The sequence below is a fragment of the Pogona vitticeps genome, chromosome 1 (assembly GCF_051106095.1).
Source record: "Pogona vitticeps strain Pit_001003342236 chromosome 1, PviZW2.1, whole genome shotgun sequence".
In the NCBI taxonomy this organism is placed as follows: Eukaryota; Metazoa; Chordata; class Lepidosauria; order Squamata; family Agamidae; genus Pogona; species Pogona vitticeps.
This window is the reverse complement of record NC_135783.1, coordinates 180642708-180668333: the sequence shown is the minus strand read 5'-3', so window position 1 is coordinate 180668333 and position 25626 is coordinate 180642708. Positions and strand designations below refer to the sequence as shown.

Genomic DNA, 25626 nt, shown 5'->3' with positions numbered 1-25626 from the left:
GGCATGTAGTAGTAAACTACTTTAATACTTTCATAATCCTGAGGAAACTGCTAGGAGCCCTAATTGATTTACTTGCCGCTGAAGAGTGTCTCACTGGACTGCCTTTTTTTTTTAAAGTTCTCATTGCACTCCTCTTGAGTTTATACTTGTCTTGATCAAACCTTACTTCCTGTTCTAATGTATTTGCCCCCCTGTGGTTATCACTTAGTGTTGGGGTCACTCTCCTGGTAGTATTTTTAGTAAAGTTGTGTTGGATTTTTCTTTTTGCCAGTAGGGCTTAGTTTTTGAGCTAATGATTGAGTCACATCAGGGATTGATTTAATGAACTGTTTCCAATCACAGCGTCTAAGGTGCGGTGCCTCAGACAGACTAACATGACTCTTCATACAGAGTTGACCAACAATTGTTTCATGTGTAAGTCTAGCCACTTGCCTTTTATTCAGCCGTCCAACAAATTGCTGGGCATTTCTTTTAATGACTGACAGAAAGTCTTATGCACCAGCCCTATGGAATTATACCTGACTTCATTATGTATATGTGGATTGTGTGTAAAATTGAGACCTTCCTCCCATATCATAGTATGGGAAGTTCCCAGGGCACAGGAAAATGCATCACAGTGCCTTCTGTAGAGCTGTAGCTTCTTCCACTTTTGTACAGTATATGTAAGAGAACCACTTCTAAATATCAAACAATTTACCACTTTTAAGAATGTTGTATTTGGAGAAAATTAATATACTGGAGCAGGGAAAATGACACAGGCATATCAAAGCTGCAAGTGCAATAATGCTGTAGGCACAATAAGACCCCTCCCTTTTATTTTTCAGAATCACACACCATTACTCTAGTATATAAAAGTAACTTACTTTAACATTGCTCTTTTCTCCTCAACACGTGCCCCTTAATTTAACCCGATGATCACTGGGCTGCTTCTCTTTTTTCACTCTTTAAAAATTTACTTTATTTTCTGCACTAAATCTGGTTTAATTTTCTTTCTGTCCTCTGCTCTACTTTATTTCTGTTTGTGTCGGGGGGGGGGAACACACATCCTTTTATTTTTGCTGCATACATTCTCATAACTTCCTTTTTGTTCTACTTTTTAAATGTAAGCCATTCCAGTCCCCTCTTGGTTCCTGACAATTTATCATTCCAGAGTTGTACTGTATATGTATCTGCTTTTGCTGTCTGTATAACTAAAGTTCAGTAGCAATTTTAAAAAGCCACTCCCATCAATATATGCACAATTCTGCTTTTTAGACTTCATACTTGTGACCTAACTTGAAATGAACTTGAATGTTGTCCTGTCTTCTTGCTGCTGTTACTTTTATTCAGTTTTGCCCTTTTTGATTATGAGTACAATTTGGCTTATAATTTAGAGGTCTATATCTAAATTGTTTGTCTGCAAAATGCTTTGTTATGCTTTGGTTTGGATGCTGTATCAGTCACTACATTTGTTTTTGGAGTGCTTTTCTCTGTTGGGCAGAAATCCTGAAGCAAGGGGGGGATAATAACTCTAATGGAGCATTAAAACATCAAAATGTAGTGAGTTTTCAAGTCCTAAAAACCTGTTCTTCGAGCTGGGCATTGCAGAGCAGGAGCAAAGAGCCCCAAAATAATCTCAGCCAGATCTTAAAGCTTTAGTTTCTTTGATTTAAAGTGAGGGCCCAAAACGGACCCTATAAACTTGTAAAACTAGTTTCATCTGAGAGAAGCCAGAAGGATGTAATTGCTCAGTAAAACATCAGTTCCTGAGATTTTCCTCCACACATTTTACTGTGTTTTGTTTTTATTTAGACTGGCTGCCTGTTTGTTTGCAAACAAACCCGACTACTCATTTTTTGTTTTTAAAGTGCCTAAAATGTTTGGACTATAATGGTCTGCTGAACCTCTAGAATTGTGTTGTGTGCCCCCACGGAAAAGAGTATTTCTCAGAAGTACTATACAGTACTCTGTGGAATGCCCTCTCCAGGGGAATCCCACCAAGTTCTGAGATTTTACAGCTCTAGATATAAAAGCATACCCATTGAAGAAAGCTTTTGGAAAGTGTTGGTTCTGTTGTCCTGCCTTTCTGTATTTTTTTGCTTTTCAGTATTGCTTCACCTTTTTGCAATTCTGCTGATCATGATCACATCTCTAAATATTCTCTGTTCCATATTGTGCATTCTACTTTTTGAAGGTTAATTTTGCCTGCTTATTGATTCTGTTCACTTGTAAGTTGAAGTACGATATAGACTTAAAATGTCAGAATGACCCAGAAACCCTTTTGAGAATGGCCCCCTGGGGACCTTGCAGACAGGAAACAAGTGTGAGCAAGAAAGCTCCATGGCAGGCACAAGTTGTGACATGTGTTAATTTGGATATGAACCTTTGTGGATTTTTTGTTTGTTTCATATAGGGTTCCAAACTTTGTTATGAAAGTTTCATAAACTAACTTTCCTATTTACAGCTGGTTGCTGTGTATGATGAGCAAGATTCGCTCCCCAAGTCCGGTGACACTGGTGGCAGTCTGACAGATGGAAACAGCCATCCAGATACTTTTGAGACAGAGGTAGCTGCCCAGCTGGCTGCCTTTCAGCCAATTGGAGGAGAGATTGAAGTGACACCCTCTGCCCTGAAACTAGGTATGTGCTCATGATTTTATATTTTTAAGTTCATTGCTACCTTGGATCAGAAACATATCCAGTTGCTGCAGATTTCTTAATCTCCATGTGTTCTAACAATGAGTAGTGTTAACCTGTAATTGCAAGTACACATTTTAAAGTGTTTTTTTTAAAAAAATAAAATGTTAATACAAAATTCTGTGCTGCTCTTTAAATAACGAGGGCTGATGGAGCACAGAAAACAAAGCAAAGTATTTTAAAATGACTGTCCAAAAAATAATATCCCAAGCAATGGAGGATGGCATGATAGTGAAAAATGGAATACTGTATTACCTGACATTACGCTCAGGGTGTCCTCCCCCCCCCGGTCTGCTATTTGCCTCATTAACAGAGAAGGTTGTGTGGGAGCAGGGCCAGACTGGCCATCTGGCAATTCTGGCAAATGCCAGAAGGGCCGATGGTCAGAAGGGCCGGTTCTTGCCTCAGCGCAGGGCCAGGCTGAGCCCCCCTCCCCAAAAGAGAGCGAGTGAGCGAGAGAGCGAAAGGGAGCCTTCCCTCCCTTGCCTTGCCTTGCCTTGCCTCCTCCTCTTCCCCCTCCTTCCTCCTCCTCCCGCCCCTCCAGCTGGGGCATCCCCCCCAACCTCCCCACCCGGCCCAAGAGCGCACCCGCGCCCGAGGGGGGGCAACGCCGAGGCCCGGCTCCTAGCGCGGCGGCGAAGGCGGGCTCCGGGCGGCGGAGGCGGCGGCCATGGGGACGCGGCCGCTCTGCCTCCCTCTCGCGCCCGCGGAGCTGGCGGCGGCGGCTGCGCGCTTTGTTCAAGGTTAGCGCGGGCAGCCGAGACGCCGCGGCTTCCCGGCCCTGCCTGCCCGCCGGCTGCTCTCGGGCCGCGGCTGGTGCTGGTGGCCGGCCGGAGGGTCTGGCCGGCGCATCCCCCGCCCCGCTCGCTCGCTCGCTCGCTTCCTCGCCGTGGCGCGCCAGGGCCGGGGAGGGCCGGAGGGCGGAGCGGGAGCGGCAGGAGGAGGAGGAGGAGGCAGCCTCGCCTGGGATCCTCCCCCACCGCCCGCCCGCCCTGGCCCGGCCTGGCCCGCTGCCCGGGCGCCCAGGTGGCTGAGAGCGCACGGTGCCCGGGCGCGTCACCTTCGCCGGGCGCCCTTGGCCTCTCCAAAGGGAAGCGCGCCGCTGGGGGAGCGGGCGCCTCGGCCAGCCTTCCCTGGGCGGGCGGGCGAGGAGGGAAAGCCGGGGGGGGGGGCCCGGAGAGGGGAGGAGGAGGAGGAAGGGGGCGAGGACGGGGAAAAGAGCGGAGGGGGGGACTGGAAGAGGTGAGGAGGGCCGATCGGAAACTGGAAGCCGAGAAAGCCTCTCCTCCCGGGCAGGGGTGGCCATGCTGCCTCCCAGGAAAGCCCCTCTGACAAGGCTGGGCTGAAGTTTCGTCGGCAAGCCTGAAGCTGCCCAATAAAGTGAATGAAGTTATTTAACAATGGGAAGCAATAATTTAACAGTATTTATGCCCAAATTTTAATACTGTATAGGGTTTCTTCATTAATTGTGAAAGCAAATGAAGAGAATCTACCACTGTTACTGTGAGAAATGTTTAGAGAAAATCTTGGATTGCTTAATCCATATAACAACTTTTCTCTTACTGACACTTTTAGGAAGGCTGAACAGTAACTCCTATGAATTTCAGCACTTCTGCTGTTGGTTAAGGCCAATAGAAAATGTAGGGTAAAAGCATCTAGAGGTCCAGAGTGACCCCACTATTGGCTAAGAGGTCCGAGCCGCAAATTTATTCTTTTCTCACATGTATCGATTTCTGTGATGTTTATTGCAATCTGTTTCCTTTGTCCTTGGCTTACTTTAATGTGTTTGCCTGTGTCAGCATAAATAGTATATCTATAGTCTGTAAAATATCTGTGACACTGATTAGGTAAAAAAAAGTAATAGTAACTGATCTATCATAGGTTTCTTTTGATATCAAAATGTGTCATAAGTTGCTTTTGGTATCAACCACTAATTAATTTTATTGACTCTTAGAAGGTAAACGGAAAATAAGGCGTATTAGGAAAGCAAAATGCTACATGACTGTTTAAGTTGCTTTTTGGTATCATTTCCCTTATATTGCTTTTAACAACTTAAAGTGCTAAATAGAAGAAAGTGCTAAACAGTGCTAAATGGTAGAACATGGGAAATGATTGGTTGGCTGGCTGGCTGGCTGGCTGGTTGGTTGGTTCCTTTCACTTCTATACAACTTTGTTAGTGCTGTCACTCCCTGGGTGGTTCACAACAGGGGATTCATGATCTCCATGTTGACCATAGATCTGTCCCAAATGGTATTTTCCTCCACCAAAGCTGCAGGTCATACTTTAGACCTGGTCTTCTGTACTGGCATGGATGTCAGTGACCTGGGTGTGAAGGAACTTTATGTATTTCCATTGTCATGGACTGACCATTACCTGGTATGATTTAGACTCCCTGGAATGCTGCAGAGCCTTTGCAAAGGTAGGGGTCAGACTAAGGCAATCCACTCCAGAAGGCTGATGGATCCAGATGGTTTCCTGATTGCCCTTGGGTAGTTCCCTGTCTCCTTGGCAGGTGATTGCCAGGTGATTCTGTTGAATACCTGGTTCTGTTGAATGCCTTCCTCATACTCTGGAATGAGGAAATGGCAAGAGCCATTGACATGATTGCTCCTAAACCTTTCCTCCTACAAAGAGTCAAACTGACTGCGTGGTTTATGGGGGAGCTGGTGGTGATGAAACGAGTGGCATGTAGATTTGAGTGATGCTGGCAGAAAACTCAGAGTGAATCTGATCAAACACACGTTAGGGCCCATTGGAAGACCTATTCCATGGCAGTGGAAGTGGTGAAGAAGTCATTCTCTGCCACCATTGAGTCTGCAGAGAATCACCTAGCGAAGCTTTTTCAAATGATCAAAAGGTCTGTTGCATGCTGGCACCCAGGAATATAATGCAGACCACACTGAAGCTTGCTGTGAAGAATTTGCACAACACTTTGTAGGCAAAATTGCTGAAATCTGGTCTGATTTGGATGTAACTATGGCCTCTACCTGCCCTGTGAATTTCAGTTTCTGCAGCCTGATGATGTGGTCAGGACCCTTGGGGAAGTGAGGATCCTTGCCCTTTCTGGCTTAGAAAAGCTATGAGAAAGGTACTATACTGGTTGAATGGGTAGGAAGAGTGGTGAATGCCTCCTTGCAACAAGGTAGGATCACATTATGCTTAAGAGGCAATAGTATGAGATCATTGTTGTTTTTTCAGAAAAGCCTTCTCTGGATCTCACAATACTGAATAATTACTGACCAGTATCTCATATTCCATTCTTGGGCAAGGCACTAGAGTGGATTGTGACCTTCTCAGCTCCAGAAGTTCCTAAATGAAACAGATTATCCAGATAATCTGGCTTCAGGCCTGGTTATGGGACAGAGACGGCTTTGGTCACCTTGGTGGGTGACCTATGCTAGGAACTGGACAGGGGGAGTGTGTCCCTGTTGGTTCTGCTGAACCTCTCAGCGGCTTTCAGTACTATCGACAATAGTATCCTCTCAACGGATCTCTCTGGAATAGGACTCAGAGGCATTGTTTTACAGCGGCTCACATCCTTCTTGGAAAGGAAAACTCAAGGTGGCAGTGGGGGACTCCTGTTTGACACCCCAACTGCTGACCTGCGGGGTCCCTAAAGGTTCTTTTTTTTTGTCTCCTATGTTATTTAACATCGCATAAAACCACTTGAGAGATTGTCCAAACGTTTGGGGTTTGGTGTTACCAGTATTCCAATGACACTCAACTCTTCATCTCTCTGCGACCTAAATCCAAGCAAGCTGTTTCATCTCTAAATCACTGTTTGGTATCAGTAATGGGTTGGATGAGGGTGAATAAACTCAATCTTGATCCAGACAAGACAGAGGTGCTCCTGGTCAGTTGAAAGGTAGATCAAGGAACAGGGATACACCTTATACTAGATAGGTTTACACTCCCCATGAAAACACAGGTGCGCAGCCTGGAGGTGGTCCTGGATTCATCTCTGAGTCTGGATGCCCAGGTTTCAGTCGTGGCCAGAAGTGCATTTGCACGATTAAAGCTAGTGCACCAGCTTTGTTTGTTTCTAGAGAGATCTGATTTGACCATGGTGACACATGCCCTAGTTACTTCCCAGCTGGATTACTGCAACATGTTCTATGCGGGACTTCCAATGGAAAGCGTCAGGAAACTTCAGTGGATCCAAAATGCAGCAGCCATATTGCTGACTGGGGTGGCTACAAGGATTACATAAACCCCCCTGTTATAGCAGCTCCACTGGCTGCTAATCAGTTTCCAGGCACAATTCAAAGTGCTGGCCTGGATCCGACCTGTCTCAAAGACTGTATCTCCCATTATGAGCGGGCTCGGGTGTTAAGATCATTAGGAGGGGAATTTCTCTCAGTCCTACCACTTTCACAGGTACCTCTGATGGGGACACAGGAGAGATCATTCTGTCATCGCTCCCAGACTTTGGAACTCCCTCCCACAGGATGCCAGGCTGGTCCCATCTTTCCTGTCCTTCTGCAAGCAGACTTGCTCTTCAGGCAAGCAGCCTTTCCTCAGTGACTGGCTACCTGAGTGTGATTTTTAGATGGATTTTTAAGCATTGCTGTTCTGAAGGGTCTTTAGTACTACTTGTGTTTACTGTCTCTCAGAACAGTGTTTTTCCTTTTTAAATTGTATAATTGTTTTAACTTTAATATTTTCTTTTAAGAGTGTAAGCTGCATTTTCATACTCATTTTTATACTCATTGTACTTATAAAGATTGTCTTTTAAACTGCTGTCGTATGCTCATTGTTTTCAGCTCCAGAGATTGTCTTTCAATGATGTAAGCCACCTTGGGTCCTTTTTAAGGAGAAAGGCGGGGTAAAAATATTTTAAATAAATAAATAACTTACAGTAAAATGATACAATACAAACACTATGTAATAGTGTTGTTTTGTAAAAATACATTAAACCCTGGCTAAAACAGTGAACCCAGCCCCTTCGCTGGGTATTTTTAAAAACCAGTTAAAAACATGGATGTTCAGGCAGGCCTTCCCCCCAGTTAATATTTGATTCTTTCCTCTTCTCTTTTCTTTTCTTTTTTTTTCTTTTTTTGGTTTATTTTTTATTTTATTTTCTCCATCTTGAAGTACTGCTATTTGATGTAACAGTTTCTTTTTTGTTATATTTATTTGTTGTTCCATGTGTTTGTAAGCCACCTAGAGTGGTCACATGACCAGATAGGCGGGATATAAATAGAATGAATGAATGAATGAATGAATGAATTAAATGAAATGAAATTAAATTAAATTAAATTAAATTAATTAAATTAAAATACAGTGGTGCCTCGCTTAGCGAGTGCACCGTACAACGACGAATCCGTATAGCGATCCCCTTTTTCGGGATCGCTATACGGAGCACCCAATCGCCGCACCTCGCTTTGCGACGATTGGGCGTCCCGCGGCCATTTTGGAGCTACCGATCAGCTGATCGGCGGCTTCAAAACGGCCGCGGACGACCCGAAATGGCCCCGCGCCGCGTTTTCGCACCCTCCCCTCGCTTGCCGAGGGCGCGAAAACGCGGCGCGGGGCCATTTCGGGTCCGTTTTGAAGCCGCAAAACAGCTGTTTTGCGGCTTCAAAACGACCCGAAATGGCCCCCCGCGGCGTTTTCGCGCCCTCGGCAAGCGAGGGGAGGGCGCGAAAATGGCTGCCCGGAGCCAGGAAACTTCTCTAAGTGGGAAGTTTAGGGCCGATTTGGAACGCATTAAATGAAGTTTAATGCGTTCCAATGGCTTTTTACTTCCCGCTTAGCGAAGATTTCGTATAGCAAAGGTTAATCCGGAACGGATTAACCTCGCTATACGGGGCACCACTGTACACACATTTTAAGACCCATTTGAGCATCTCAGGTCAATATGTGCACTAGTAGAAGTCAGCTTTATATAATTCTGTCTTAATTAGCTTAGTAAAAACAGAGAGAAATGATACCTGGCTAACCTCTGTAGGAAACCTATTCCAGAAGGAAGGAGCCACAACTGAGAAAGCTCAGTTCCTAGATTGTTTTTTTTTTTTTTTTTTTTTTTTTTTTTTTTTTTGCCTCCTTGGCTGTTGCAGTTTATATTCCAAAGGAGAAACTGCAGTCTCTGGATGCAAGAATCCTTTATTTCAATTCAAAATTGCCCATCGTGTTTCATCCTTAATGTATGGCCTTCTCCTGGGGCTATATAAAACAAATTTTAAAAAGGGCGAGAGGCAATACATTTTCATATTTATATTTTTACATTATAAGAGATAGAACTTTCTAAATTTTTAAATTATTAACAAAGAAAATATTATTTCAGCTTATTATTACATTTAATTGACAAATGCAGCCATTATATATTTTTTACATATTGTTGATTTTTGGTCTATATTAAATATTTTTCTTTTATTTGGTCTGTACACAGCTCTAATAGATTAATCATGACATAGCGGGAGAAATATCCCCTATTAATGAATGTTATCTTACACAGCTGTTATTCGAGGTCACTCTGATTAATCCACAGACTCCAGAGGTACAAGGCAAGCATTTGAAAGAAGGCATACTGCTAAAGAAAATCTATTTCTTCATTTAAACCTTTGGGAGCCTATGTGCCCTGGCTCAGTATCCATTCAATCTCCCCATTCGACAGAGCCTTATCATTGCTTACATGGCAGCATCAATAGTCCAGAACTGTAAATCCTTTACAAGATAGTTGTTTCCCATGTGATAACTGACCAAAGGGGGATTGTCAGTCTTTTATTTCTGATGTTGCCTAGATGTTCTCCTACATGTACTTTAAGGGCCTTGGGTGTCTTTCTCTATAGAGCTTGTTGTGGGGAAATCTGATGGCATATATCACCCAGCTGGTGTCGCAAGTGGCGATTTTTATATTTCTTGTCACCATCATCATCCGCAAACTCAGTCATTGTACTTATGTACTGACAATAAATGCAGTGTCCACAAGGATGGTGACCGTGTGTGTGTGTGTGGGGGGGAGAGATTGTGCATGCCAGGATGTTAAACAATCTCGGGCCGTGGTCACACCAGCCAAATGTTGCCTTCCTTACCCCCATTGAGTTTGTAACATTAATTTGCAGTCACATGACACATAGCCATTAGTGAATCATTTGCTCACTGAGTGTGGTAACTGCACTCGGCTAGGGCCTTCAACTTTATTTGTTGCAGGGTTTTTTTGATGGTATGTGTGAAGAATCGTATTGTGACTTTTCTAAACTACTGTTTTTGTACAAGAGGAACACCATTACTGTTGCATGGATGTCCTTTTAAATTTTGTTTAATTTTTTAAAATTTCACCGTAGCATTTGTGTCAATGCGTCAGTTAACCTTTGTCAAATGCTCTCTTCAAGAAGCTCTTAGTGCTTATTTGAATAGGGCCTTCAGCCCATACTTCACTCAGATATACAGCTTCGTCTTCCAGGTGGTGCTGCACCAACAGTGTCATAAGATGTTTCCCTTTTGTTACCCTTTTGGCAGTGCTCTTCCAGTTACCCTGCAACCTTTCCCATCTATGCTAGGATCTGCATTTAGTCAACTCTATGAATGATGTATGGGAGAAACTAGAGTTAATACACAGGTCAGGATAACCAAGAGCAATGGGAAAACAAGGTTCGTCCTCCTTTTCCGTTCAGTCTCTGTACCCCAGCTCCTCCTGGGGTACAGAGATTGGCCTCCTTCAATGTTTGTGATTACAAACCACCCCACCATGTTTTTCCCTGGACTGTGTGCTGCTGCTTGCCCATGTTCAGCAATGCTGAACTGCCGTATTGAAATGATGAATCTCTCCTGTCATTTGCAGCATTTAGAAGCAGCTGTTAAGACAATAAGTCTGTTCATTCATTCTTTGGAAAATGCACAAGTTTGGTTATGGAATGATCAGCTGGTAATACCGTTAAAACCACAAAAGGTTGAAGACTCATAACACTGATTGTGTTCCTCTTCATTTCTGCTTTCAACAACCCCTCCTGCCCTTGCCTGTGTTATAGTTCACCTGTTGAAGGTATGTGACACTGAAACTATTTGGTTGTGCCACAGTCAATATTTAATAACAATAGAGGGCCATCAACCTGCATTCAAGGCTTAACTACTGTATTCTATTTACACAGAAGGTTGTCCTTATGAAAATATGTATCTCCAGTACACTTGATTTGACCTTCAGTTAAAGACAGATAAGGCACTAGGACTGCATGCATCAGTTGCAGTCTATCCCAAAAGTCAATTTTGAGCACAAGCACACGGACAAGTACTAAAAGTGACTTGTGAATGTTCATAATTGCTTTTGTGCTTCTTGAAATGACCTGAGCTGTATGTTTTAGTAGTGCAAGACTAGAGAATGTTTCTTGACATTTATAAACAAGAATGGTAATGATCATGGCATCAAAAAGAGAAAAGCAGAACAGCCTTTCTTCTGATGGTACTTCATCTGCTGTCCATGTTTGTGATATCTAGAAAATCCCTTCCTCAAACTCCTTAAGAGTACACCCACACACACGAGGAACCTTTCCACCCACTGCCACCAGAAAGAAGGGCACACAGTTTAAAAAGAAAAATACAATAACTTATGAAAAATCAAGGAACATATTTTTTTAAAAAAAAAACTCCCTCAACTCTCCTCACCCCCATTCAGGCAGGTCTCCAAAGTGGCTGTCAGGATCCTCAAGCACAGTCACTTGAAAATTAGATTTGGTCAGAAAAACCCACCCTTTACTCAGTACTACAGCTGGACTTTTATGAATGGAATGGAACCAGCAATTGCTCCTTAATCTTCATTTTGAGCCTGGGAATGTAATTCTCCTTGGGGCTTTCAAACTGATTATGTAAACAACCACCATCATTTTAACACCTGGGGCAATTCACAATTCAGTGCTAATTGTTGATATCACAAGCTTTACACTACCAGATAGAAACCAGAACCAAAGGTTGAGGGAAGGATAGCTGTAGGAAAGGCAGTGGGTGGGTAAGGAGAACTTTCCAAGGATGGAGGTGTGTAAAGCCAACCTTTTAAAAATTGTAAATTAGCAGGGAATTGAGCACTGGTGTACAGTACTATTATCTACTAGCGGTTGAGTTGAAGACAGTAAAAGCAATATTAAGGCCAAAACCTAAAGGAACAGCCACACTAAAGGCACCCTGTGACATACTGTGACAACTCCTCTCCTTAATTTCAACTGTAATTTAGCAGAGCATAGGAGAAGATTTTTTGGGAATATCAGAGCACAGATTTCTAGGGAATATCAGAGCTGGATTTCTTGGACAAAGACCACTATAGGGAGGGGAAATGGGATACTAAAGTGGTCTGCAGTATTTCCTATGTAATTATTAGTCTTCCCATTGGTAATATGGAAGGTTTTCTTGCTAATGTTCTCAATAGTGCATATGTACAGATGTAGGTGAAAAAAGGTTGAATTTGCAAAAAAGGGAGCTAAGTGTTCTCTGCAAGGAGTGGTGCTGGGAAACAATGGTGAACAAACCACGGCCATGTTCATCAAAGTAGGAAGCCCACACATGCAACACTGGACAGAGCAAATGGTGTAATTGATTTCTTGAGCTCATGAAATGAAGAAATCAACCGATTCCATCTGTGCTGTACGACAGATTGGCACATTGAGAATTAACTTGTCATTTTTGTTAAAGTGGCAGTGTGGAATATATTTAACTGGGTGGTTGGGTGGGATGGGGTTGGTAGAATTTAGGAACTGAGAACAGCAGAGGCTTGTAAAGGAAAAGGAAAGGTGGTAACAATGACAGGAGTCCAGCGCTATCCAGAAAGTAGAGGGAAAAGGGAGCGTATTTGGGCAATCCCCCAAGTCCTCCAGGCATGTTAGGACATAGGGCTGTAAAGCATCATTCCACTTAGACAGCCTTGGGACAGCCAATGCAATGGGCTAAAGTTTCTCCACAGTTAAGGGGAACATAGTGCTGCAAGAGGCACAAGCACCTCAGATACATATATATCCATCACAGGCATATTTTATCACATCAGTGTATTCATATTTTTTTAAAAAGTGAGGGAATAAAATTGCAAAAAACAAAAAACAAAACAAACACCAAAACCCATAAGCAAACCCCAGGAAGGAATATGTTTCACTACAGAGGTGTGGCTGCACATAGCACATCTAATTTTGTTAAATGTTAAAGTAGTTTGAAAACATGTCAGAACACACATCCCTGGATCTATGTCCTTTGAGTGCAACCCATGACTACTCAGTGAGTAAAAGACATGAGAAAATGGGGATGTTTCGCTGGTGTGACCACAGTCTCTGTTGTCTTTTCCTAAACTCGCTCCTGATTATCTCCAATATTTTGTGTTCTTTTAAAAGAAATCAGAGGTCTCCCTTGGCAACCATCTATATTGTTCAAAATGTAGCAATACGTCTTGATACTGCTTGCAATTTGTTAGTGATGTAATCAAAAGCCAAAATAGAGCTAACTTGATTTACAAGTTCTTTCTTAAAAAGTGAGTGCATGCAGAATGGATGGCCTTGGCAAAGCTGTTTTCTATAATATGACCGGAGTAGCTTATATCTGGTAGCTTGGATCTCACCTACTCATCCCCCAAATTCTTTTGAATTTTAGAAACTGCCCATAGGACAAGTTACATCTTAATAATCTAGGATGAAAGCTGTCAAATCTAAGTTATATATTGGGATTGGATGGTTTCTGTAATGTGCTGTGTATAAGTTACCTCTTTTTACCATTAGATCTAAAAAAATGTTGCTTTATGGTGATAGTATCAAATGGGATGCTTATATTTATGGAGTTTACCCACCTGAAAAAAAAAATCTTGGATCTCTTTCATTACAGCTTCATGTGTTTTACTGAAGGTTATATATGTGTGTGTTTTTGTGCTGTATTTATTGTAAGATGCTTTATGTATTTAGTCAAGACGTAAGAGCAGGTTGCAGATGCAGTATATAATCCCTGGCATCTCAGAAAAAATAATTCTGTTTGAAACATCTTCAGTTATGCTGACATTGAGTGTAAGTGCCCCCCCTCCCCATTATGGTTGTGAAATTGTAAATACCATGACTGAATGTGTTGGAGAGCCATAATTTCTGGAGGCTGACAAGTTCCCCATCCTTCATGTAGATGTTTCTGGGTTAATATTTGTGTTGCACAGGTCTCCCTAAGGAGCACTTAGCGCTCGGTCAGAGAGTTTGACAGGCCACTTACCTACCACCTTTGCGCTGAAGCAAGTCCCAAGACCTCAGCAGTGCGTAGGCCCTTGAACAAGTCTCACCTTAAAAGAACACTTTACTTTTTCCCAGTACTTTGCAAGTACAGACACATGGGCTTTGTGATTCCAGCTCAGTTAGGGAGGACTCTTAAAGATAGCTAGTTTGTGGCCCTCTCCACTCCCTGGATTTAGTCAGACCCTGCTGTTCAAGAGACCAGTCCTTTTGTAGAATTTTTATAATTAATTTTTATTAGAAAAAAATAGAGTTTCATAGAATCAGTTTATATTGCTCAAGCTTTAGTATAAAGAACATATTCAAAGATCATTATTTCCCATTAAAATAAGAAACACTATTAAGCTGGGCTAAGATGGGCTATAGTGGGCTAGCCCCACCTCCTTCTTTCTCTTTACTTACATCCTCTCTCAATCAAGTTCCTTTCCTCTCCCATCATTATGGAATCAAATCCCAGAACCAGACTGGATCTCCTTTCGTCTCACATAACATGTCGTCCATTTTCTACACTCTCTAACTCCTCCCTTCTTCTTGACAATTCTGGCTGTTAACCAGTTAGCCTCAAGGGGCTATAACGCCTTCCTCCTCTCTTAATTCCCATGAAAGTCCAGATGTTTTTATCTCTTCTCCAATTAGCTTGGAATGTTGAGTCTTCCAGGGGCCTCTTGATTCGATCTTCAGTTTTATCTTGAACCGTGCTGTAATGGTCTTTACAAAAACATTCTCAAAGCACTTAGAGAAACACATTCTAATGTCTCTCAAATCATCTTGACACAGAACCTGCCTGACTCCATCTTACATTTCTTTGACTAGATATCCCATCATCATGACAATATTGATTCTATTTAAGGCAACTTATACTTTCTTTTTTAAAAAAGGAATCCTGTTTTGAAGGACAATCAAGTCCTTTAAGTTACTTGAGATAACTTCTGCAGTATTATTCTACCACAAAGGTTGGAAAAATACATTTTAAAAGTAGTTCTTCATGTAGCTTCTTATCAGCACCCAATTCTCTGGTAACTCCATTAATTTTAGTAAAGAGGATAGCTAGCCAATGCTGAGGAGCATCTGAACAGTTCCTGGTTAAGAGAAGACATGCATGTTTTGGATCATCCAAATGAACATGGGGTACATAATATAAATGAATATACAGAAGTTTGTACTAGCTTATAAAAAGCAAAAAAAAAGTATCGAGAAGTGAATATGTACAATGCATTTGGAAGAGAACAACCATAATTATTTATGATTTACTGTTCATAATTATGTATAATTGTTTATTTTTTATAACAATAAATGTTGTGTAGGGAAGAATTGGATTATGTAATTATAAGCAAATTTTAGATGCCTGTCAGGCAAGATAGTATATCTGGAATATATGGTGTTAAATGAGAACTCAGAAATAGTGGATACATCAGAAATGTGGCAGTATGGCATCATCAGTGGGGCACTCTTAATTTTGGATGCCAGCTCTGCAAAAAGTACAGGGAGTGACATACTAGAGGCGATGCTCCTTTCCAGTTCAAACACAACCTAAGGTTCATGAAAATATAAAATTTAAAATGAACAGATTCCTTCATGAAAACACTGTGGCTGATACTACTAAGCTTTCAAATTAATATGGTACTGGTGATCCTTTTCCTGTCAAAATACTGAGGTCGTGGTTATGAAAAAAGGGAAATTAAGGAAGCATCCCAATAAAAAATGCTTTGTACCTTAATTATGACTACCATTTCATCAACTGGGCAAATGAATATTCAAATCGACACAAATTCATTATGTCATGCATCATTAAGCCATGAAACAAGAATTGGTCTGGAATTGAATATCTGATGTCAACGTTGGTTGCTGAACCAGCTGAGAAGAATGACCGTGGTGCTACCATATTCAAGAAACTGAAAGTTGTCAGGAGGTATGGCATAGTCCCACCTGGTTTTTAAAAAAGGGAAACTTCTCAAGACTCTCAAGGGGTTTATTTAAAAGGATGTTAAAAGACTAAAGAGGGTCAGTGCTTTTCAAGATGTCTGGAGACTAAATAAAACAGTTACGAAGACAGTTACAAAGTATATCACAGATTAGGAAAAGAACCAACAAACGCAGGAGGAGGTCAGCATGATTAATGATCAGAGTCAGGACAGCTATAAAAAGCAAAATGGCTTCCTTCAGAAAATAGAAAACTTGCCCAGTAGGAGGGAGAGGAAAAGGAACACAGACTCCTCCCGTATAAATGTAAGTTGACATAAAGAGAATGAGAAAAGAATTTGAAGGGTGTGTTAATAAATATGCTAAGAACAACAGAACTTTTAAATAAATCATTACATAAATGATTTTTGTCTTTTTTATTTGTTCTTTTATTTTTTGTTGTTTTTAATCTATAACGTTTGCACAGACTAACACAGCTACCTCATCTACAACTACAGATAAATCAGAAGGCAACAAGAAAATCCATTTGAATGTCACGTGCCAAAGATATTGAGTGCTAAAGGAAGACTGGAAGGGTGCAGTGAAACCCAGTTAATTATTTGTTTTTGTCTTCAGTACAGAAGTTGTAGAAAAAGAGGCTGGTGCCTGGATCCACTTTTTCAGGAAAAGTATCTGGAGTGCTGAGTCAAAGAAAGATGAGAAAGTGCGACATTCTAGACAGAAATAAACAAGTGACTTGGTTGATGTGGCAAATGCTTGAGAGGTCTTTTTAACAGATTGTTCCTCTCATTAGCCTCCATAATAACAGATTGCAGAAAGTATTATTGTAACCAGTTTCTAGACAGGGATTCAGAGGTGATCCAAATAAATACTGTACATACTGGTTAGTTAATATCTGTAGAAGGTCAGTTGAAAGCATTAATAAAGGGTAGAATTATTAAACACATAGAATAGCAAGATGTTCTAAGGATGAATAGCAATGGCTGAAAAGAACTATTGGTCATAAGACAAAAGGACAAGTCTTCTAATGAATTGGTGGCTATCTAGAGAGTAGCTCAAGTAGGGCATAAGCAGAGAGTAGGTGTAAATAAGAGTTTGCATAGTGGAGTGATGGAAAAGTGGCCCCTGCCCCCCAGAATGGGCAGTGGGGCTGACACTATTCCCAGAGATCCCACTTTCCAGCATACCCAGGAATACATTGGGCACAGCTTCAAGATGATGTACCTATTTACAAAGCTCTAAATGGTTTGGGACCTTGGGACCTGGCAGAACGCCTCCTCCCAACCAGATCTGCCCGTCCAATGCGATCTTCCCAGGATGGGTGATTGAGAGTATTGAACCCGAGAGAGGCCTGGAAAGAGAAGACTAGACGTCGGACCTTCTCGGTGGTCGCTCCCCAACTCTGGAATGACCTCCCACCTGAAATCTGCCTGGCCCTTTCGCTGGGAACTTTTAAACGATCACTAAAAACATAGTTTTTAAAACAGCCCTTTCCGGACTTTATAACATCTTAATGCATTGGTTATTTGAACCGTTATACAGTAGTATCAGTCCTGCTGCCTTGCTCCCATATCATTTTAATTATTTTAAGTTAAATTTCTTGGTATGTATGCATTTCCTTTTGATTTTATAATTATTATGTTTATTTTTTAAAAAAAAAATTCTGGTTTGATGATATATTTGTTTAATGGGTAAACCACCTCAAGTGGCCTTGGCAGCCAGATAAGTGGTATAAAAGTCAAAACAAATTAAATAAATAAATAAATAAATAAATAAATAAATAAATAAATAAATAAATAAATGGAGACAAACTTCTACAAGTTTAAGAGGAACAATGAAGTTGCAAACCAGTGATCAACACACATATTTTTAAAAAATTCTAATCACACTTTCTTTCCACAATTCCAAACTCTCATATCTCTTCTAATTAAAGCCACCTCCCAACACTTTTTTAAATTGCTAAGTAGGGTCACCTCACCATAATTTAGCAAATCAGATTTTATTCTAGTCATGTAGAAACAGGACAAGACGTTTTCATTTGCATTATGGATTTCAACGGTTGTAATGGAGGGCAGAATGAAGTTGAGGACATGTAAACAATAGCAGAATATTTATTAACATTGAAACACAGAAGTCAGAGATCAACCAAGTCTGGTTTTCGGAACCAAAAGAGACTATTACTATACAGTACCTTCAACACACACAAAATAAAGTATGTAGGAAAAAAGGCCTTAAGCTAGTAGTCATTAGTTCCACTGCATACACAATTAAACTACTGACTTTTTAGTTGTCGAAGCTTCTCTTCTTAGAGTTCCATAAAGTTGAGTAAAAGAAGCTTCTAGTGTTTACTAAATGGATGTTTTAATGAAAACCTTTCTGCTTTCTTGAGCATCATAGAAAAAGATGACCAATCTCGGTCAAACAGATTGCATTGGCTGAAAAAAACTTCACACATTTTGTTTCCAAGTAAAAACTTTGATGAAACAATAAAAGATCAAACCTTTGACCGGGAAAGCACATCCTGTCATCTTCAGGATTACAAACAGCATACTAATTACATTGCATACAGTGATATATACTAAATGTGATTAAAACACAAAACATTCATGGTGTATTAATTGTTCAGTCAACTTTTTGCTGTTCTGGTGAGATCAATTATAGGAAGACATGAATCACTAAATCTTTGCCCTTTCTCCTGGTTAACCACATTATTTCTGTTATTTCATTTGTATTCTGACTTAATATGAGCTGATCCTATAGCACTGTTGAAACATACTAGGTATTGATCTTGACAGTTTCTGGACTTGAAAGAGGAACTAACACTGTGGCCGAAACCTTGTTGCTTAGTGTAATAAATTGCAGTGGGGATTTGCTGAGTCATCCCCTCTGTAAGTTCCATTGATTCAAATGGGCCTACTGTAGTTGAGAGTTACTTTCCCATGGTAAATTGCAGTTAGAGTAGGCCTATTTGAATTGATAAAACTTATGGAGGAATTGACTTACTAAATCCCCACTGATTTGATGGTCCTACATTACTGCAATATATTATTCTAAGCAGCAGAATTTCAGCCACTATGTTGAAAAATGAACAAGTGAAACAGTGTCACACAAAGTGTACGTAGGTATTACAATAGATCAAACATGGGACACATTAAATATGTCAAAGTTTGACCCAAGATGCTCAAGTGAGTTTTGAGTATCTTGGCACACTGTCCAATTAGATTTTCTAAATGTGTGAACAGAAGAGCCTGGTGTCAGCTGTTGAAATAATTGTCAGAAAAAAATCAACATCATACAAGTGTGCCTGTATAAAATACAGTGGCCATGTAAAGCATGAGGCTCCATTTCATTGTCCCCGCTTCGTCATGTTTCCTTTGGAAAAATGGTTAAGTCATTTTTAAATCTTTTCCAGAAAAAAAAAGGCTATCAGCTTGTGAAAATTCTCAAGAAGGCTCATTCGAATAAATCTTACACTGAGTTTCCAGATGTTACATGCAGGATATGAAGTCAGCTTCTATGATAGTAAACTTTGCCCAGATGCAATATGAGCCAATATAATTACAGTGGTGCCTCGCTTAACGATTACCTTATTAAACGACGAAACTGCTTGGCGATGAAATTTTTGCAATTACTTTTGAGATCGCGAAACGATGTTCTAATAGGGGAAATTGCTTAACGATCATCAGTTCCCTGTTTTGAGAACCGATTTTTCGCTAGATGACAATTTTAAAACAGCTGATTGGCAGCTCTAAAATGGCTGCCCGCTTTGCAAAATGGCTCCCCGCTGTGATTTAGGATGGATTCCTCGCTTTACAGGCACTGAAAATGGCCACCCCTATGGAAGATCTTTGCTGGACGCTGAGGTATTTAGCCCATTGGAATGCATCTAACCGTTTTTCAATGCATTTCAATGGGCTTTTTCATTTCGCTTGATGAGGAATTTCGCTTAACAGCGATTTTAACGGAACGAATTATCCTCGTCAAGTGAGGCACCACTGTATGGGCCATATCTAACCACTTTTAAGTCTCCTCTGTGGGATAGCTTTGAGTATATGCTTCATTCTTTCAGGATCAATGTTAATATGTGGTATAATTAAGAAGTTTGCTAGGGCCTCAGCACCCCAGATGGCTCCACTGGTAATAGTTGCCCTATAATATCCTCCAATGTGTAATTGCTCCCAGACCTAGTTATGGAGAACACCATGTGCCTAGAACCCCTCAAATGTGGAGCTACAACAACTAGGATTTAAAAGTGTTACATGTTGATGTGACAGTTGAAGCGATTTTTTAGAACATACATCAGTTTATATATCTAAAACACTTAACTGTATAGCAATATTTTTGTCGGGTATTTTCAGCATGGTTGACAAAAATCTGATCTACTGTATAGATAAAAGTGGATTCAGTTTTTAAAACATATCAGTTTGCAAAAATGTTTTAAAATGCTTGTGTATGTTTTTTAAAAATAAGATTTGCTCATTGCCATAAAAAAGCAGTTTGGCTTGAGAGGAGGTATTCCTACAAGTGCTTGGGTTCCTGATTGTTCACAGCTTTAAGTATAAGATCTTTTATGTTTGAAATTGGACTTAGAAATAGCACCCAGTGATGTTTTTTAAACTAAACAAGGCATGTATGGTTCATAAAAGTCATGCCAATAAAATTCAAGCTGCTGCATCCTAAACTACTTGATGCTTATGAACTGCTCCAGAGGCAATCCTTTGTAATGTTGTGCTTGCATATATTCAGAGATCCTTTGTGGGAAAATCTCTTAAAAGACATTTTGAAACTTCTCTGAAGTTTGCTGTGTATATACCACTTAAAAATCGTATGATCTCTGTACTGTAGACTAGCCACCTCTTCAATTTATTGATCTGCTTCTGCCCATAGATATGCCTTGGCAGTAGAATGTTTAGAAGACCTGATGTCATCTCTTACCTCTTAAGTACAGTGGTGCCTCGCATAACGAGTGCACCGTTTAAGGACGAATTTGCATAGCAATTTTTGGGATCGCTAATGCGATCGCATACCGATGCCTAGATAGGCAAAAACTCGCTTTGCGACGATCGGTAAGCGTTTCGCTTACTGATCTTCGCATAGCGTTTTTTAAAAATCAGCTGTTTGGCGGTTCCAAAATGGCCATCGGAACACCCAAAATGGCCACGCGCAGTGTTTTCGCGCCCTGCCCTCGCTTACCGAGGGCGCAAAAATGCCTGCGCTATGGAGGAACATCGCATAACGGTGAGTTTTGGGCCCATTTGGGCCCAATGGGCTTTTTTGTCCCGTATAGCGATGTTTTCCCATAGCGATGGTTAATCCGGAACGGATTAACCTCACTATGCGGGGCACCACTGTATTTGGTGTATTTGTAACTTGAAGTTTAGTGTTCTTGTCTGACACTGAGAATGAAATCTTTCAAACATTTGTTTTCATAACAAACACAGAGTACAATTAAGGAACACAGATGGCTCAGTGAGTTAGGTATCTGGATACAGAGTCAGAAGTGGGGAGTTCAGTTCCGATTTGGCTTTGAGCAAGCTACACAGTCCCAGGATGCCTCCAGAAGAAGCGAGTGGTAATTGACTTCTGAGTGTTCCCTACCTATGAAAACACTGAAAAGGGCCACAGAAGATATAATTGACTTGATGGCACACAATTATTATGCATAGGTAATAATTTTGCATTTTGAATGTGTATTTCTACAAACTTAACAGGTTAAATCCAAAACTTTTAGTGCTGGATGCATACATGTTGTGGGATATATGTGTCACTTTACTTAGTTTACAATGTTTTGTGGTAAGTCAGCTGACTGTCTCTGTCAGACAGTCGAACCACTATACTAACCTGGTACAATTGAAGTCCACATGATGTGTACTTTGATCTATGTTCCTCCAAAGAACTGTAGCATTTCAAAGTATTTTAGTGTTCAAAGACAGGTAATGCTTGATATGTTTGTATGTAACCTCCTATAGTATTGCAGCAGCAGGAGCACAGCAGAGCAGATGAAAATAAGATAATGTTACAAAACAGTGGACACAGTCCTTTCTCCTACAGTTCTAAGTGGTTTTACTTAAGAATGTAGAGTCATATCCTCAGGTATCCTCCTGAGGAGGATCTCCAAATTGGGAATTGGTGGTCAGGCGTTGGCTTGGCTCCGGTACTTCCTGGGGGACTGTCCTCATAGAGTTCTCCTTGGGGAGCATGAGTCGGCCCCCATGGAGCCTCAGTTGTGGAGTTCCGCGGGGTTCGACCATCTCCCCAATGCTGTTCAAAATCTCTATGAGGCTGCTGGGTGAGGTCATCAGGGGATGTGGAGCATCGTGCCATCAATATGCTAATGACACGCAGCTCTACATCTCCTTTTTGCCAACTACAGTGGATGCCGTTCTCTTCCTGCAGCGCTACCTGTGGTCTGCATTGCAATGGATGCAGGAAAATGGGCTGAGGCTGAACCCAGACAAGATGGAGAACCTGAGGGTGGGTGGGCAGGCCTACAATCAGCGGTTTGTGAAACTCCCTCTCTTTTGGGGGGTGACTCTCATCGCGAAGAGTGAGGTACGCAGCTTGGGAGGCTATCTGGACCAGGCGCTTGCCATGGAATCCCAGGTAGCATCAGTGGTCCGCACCGCCTATTTCCATTACTGGCAAATAGCCCAACTGCATCCCTATCTAGATGTTGGGTCACTCACCACTCTGGTCCACATGCTCATAATCTTGAGATTAGACCACTGTAATGCTCTCTACGTGGGGCTGCCTTTGAGATCTATGTGGAAACTCCGGATGGTGCAGAATGTGGCAGCCAGACTTCTTACTGGGGTAAGGAAACATCAACATATTACTCCCACTCTGGCCGCCTTGCATTGGCTGCCTGTTCGGTTCCGCGTACATTTCAAAGTTTTAACGCTTACATATAAAGCACTAAACGGTTTAGGGCCTTGTTACCTGACGGAACACCTTCTCCCACCTAGGTCTACCCGTATCACCCAATCTAGCCAGGAGGTGAGACTGAGGAGCCTAATGCCAAGGGAGGCCCGGAAGGAAAAAACAAGAAACCAGGCCTTCTCAGTGGTGGCTCCTAGTCTCTCCAGAGATTCACATGGCCCCTTCCCTGGGCATCTTCAAATGCCAATTGAAAACCTGGTTGTTCAAGCAAGCCTTCCCTCCATCCACTGTCTGAATTTTTGTTTCTTATGTTTCTTCCATCTTGGATCATTGTGTTTCTTAGTAATACACTGTCATATAATAATTTACAGTTTAAAATGACAGTGTATTACTAAGAAACACCCCGCTGCCAATACATTTAATTTTTTTAAGAATTTAGGTGATGTGCAGACCAATGTGCTCTCTAATTTTCAGCCCCACTGGATGGGGCTCTGCCTCTCATGTGTGGGTGCATGTGCTGCTACACACACACACACACACACACACACACACACACACACACACACACACACACACACACACACACACACACACACACACACACACACACACACACACACACACACACACACACACACACACACACACACACACACACACACACACACACACACACACACACACACACAGGGTTGCATTGTTCCATTGCAACCAGAGAAGTTCTGTCATTGCATGGAGGAGGAAGACAGCTGTACAAAAGGAAGCAGAGTTTGTGTGTGTGTATGTGTGCTCAACAGGTGATTTGAGCTGTTTAAAAATGGAACTGAAAGTTTGATAGGAGGCATGAGAATAGTTATGTTGAGCGAGCCATGCACCAACTTGATCTGGAGTAAGCTTTGGACCTACCCAAGGCCTCAAAATGTTCTGGGAGTGTTCTGGGCAGAGTACTGTATCTGATATTCTTGTTGGGGACTTTAAAAGCATGAGAATGTCTTTGCTAGTGGTTCCCAAAATGTGTAATGCTGTTGGAAGAGGGTGCTAAGCATTGGTTGAGCTTTTCTGTTGCCAGTGCTGCTCATTGCTGCTACTGCTGCTGCCGCCACCTAATCCTGCTACCTGGTTAAGAAAATAACCTAATTCTGGGGGTGGTGGGGGAGAGAGAGGAGTGTATCAGAATGAGCCAGTGTGAGGGTTCCTTAGTGCTCCCCCGATTCTTCCCCCTGAAAACACCACTCATGTACCATCTTCCTGTTTAAAACAGTCAACATCTATTAACAGGGGCCCAACAGGGCCAACAAGCAACTCTTCAACAGGTAACAACATTTCCTTCTCCAACAAGAGGAAGAAAGGATTCCAGGAACTCTTTTTGTAACTTGGTGGTCTTTCCTTCCTTTGACAGTCCAAGGGTCCTCTCTCCTGAGTCTTAACCCAGATGTGGATTCTTGTGGCAACAACATTGGAAGCAATGGCAATGACTCTTGGGTCCCCTAGGATTTTCCCAGGTCCTCAGGTCTGGTCTGGATATATCATTGGGGGTTAGTCTCTGCCCTAACACCACAGGTCAGCTCTCTGCATTCTCACCTGCCCATGGCTTGTTTCCTTTTCCGACTTTCTCTCTCCTCTTTCTGTCCTTAATAAGAGGGCTTTCAGGGGACTTTCTCTCTCCTCTGCCTCTCTGCTTCTTCCCTGGGCAACATCGACTTCTTGCATTCTCCAGTCCATGGGTTCTATAGATCCATCCATTCCCCGGCCTCTGGTAGAACCTTCTCCTCCTCCTTACTCTCAGTACACCCTGATTCTTCTGCTCCCCCTTCCTTTCATCTTACCTTTATATCTTTCCTCCTGTGTCTTCCCCTCCCCTGCTCTGACTCCTTTCTTTTTTCCCACTTTTTCTTTCAACCTTCTCCCTCCTCCTGCCATTTGTCTCTGAATGTACTTTCTTTTCCCTCATTTGTAGGTTTTGGCTCATATTTTCCCATATAGGCCTCCCGTTTTCATGGCAGAGGGGATGGCACATAGGCGGGAGGCATCTTCCTCTCGCCCCCTTACTCAGAGCCAGAGGACTCCATTTTCAGAGTCCCAGACCTGAATACCATCAGCGACAGTAGTAGCCATCATAGAGTAACTAACAAAGGCAAGGTTGTGGAAGGGGGTTCAGAGGTCTAGCTAGTCATGAGTAGAAATGTGATTTTTGGACTACGGAGAACTGAGTGTTATTACCTGTGCTGAATTTTTTTTCTGTCAATGTACTTAAGAGTTAGGAAAGGAGACTACAATCTTAAGCCTTTTCGTGGGGACAAACAAAGGCTAGAAATGGCAGACACTTGAGAAAAGTGATAGGTGGTGGGTATAGTCATCTGTTGTTAGCAACACTGATGGCATGTTTGCTTTGGAAGATGATGGAAGACAGATGTCATTATCACTAGGTTGGGTTTATTTGCTGTGAGGTGCCCCAGATAGAGAGAACATTTGTTTTTGTTTTCAGCAGAGCTGAAATTGGTGGGCGTGTCTTCTCATTAATTAGGACTGATGTGTGTGAGAGAGCCAGATCCTTCTTTTAACCTATTGCCACATAAATTAAGACAGCAAGGCAACTTCTTACCAACCTTAAATCTAGTTATTCCTGATGATTTTTCTCATTATCTGTGCTTGATCATAAGCAGCGGATGTACTTGCTGCATAACACAACTTGATGGAATTACTTCTGAATAATTAAAGCCAACAGTAAGAAGTAAACAAAAGAACCAAGTGCAAACAACTGTAAAGAAAGTAGGCTGGATTCTGCATTTTTTTAATAAAAAAGTAGTTTGTCTCTGTGAATACTTGGCATGGAAATTAAAATTAGAGCTGCCATCATCAGCAGTTCCTTCTTTTGAAGAGGAAGTTGAAGTTAAATTTCTACCCTGCATTTAAAAAATCTCTGTCTCACTAAGGATTTCAGTATAATGTCTGACATGTATACGGATCAGCCTCAACAT

General features: G+C 41.7%; 1 protein-coding gene across 2 annotated transcripts in view; it reads left to right on the top strand.

The window, feature by feature from the left end:
- PARD3B (par-3 family cell polarity regulator beta) overlaps positions 1-25626 on the top strand; it is a 621722-nt gene that overhangs the window by 115486 nt on the left and 480610 nt on the right. For both annotated transcript variants that reach the window (XM_072978456.2, XM_072978451.2), the window contains exon 3: positions 2444-2618. In XM_072978456.2, the coding sequence (XP_072834557.2) occupies positions 2444-2618 (175 nt within the window). The remainder of the gene's footprint in view (positions 1-2443; positions 2619-25626) is intronic.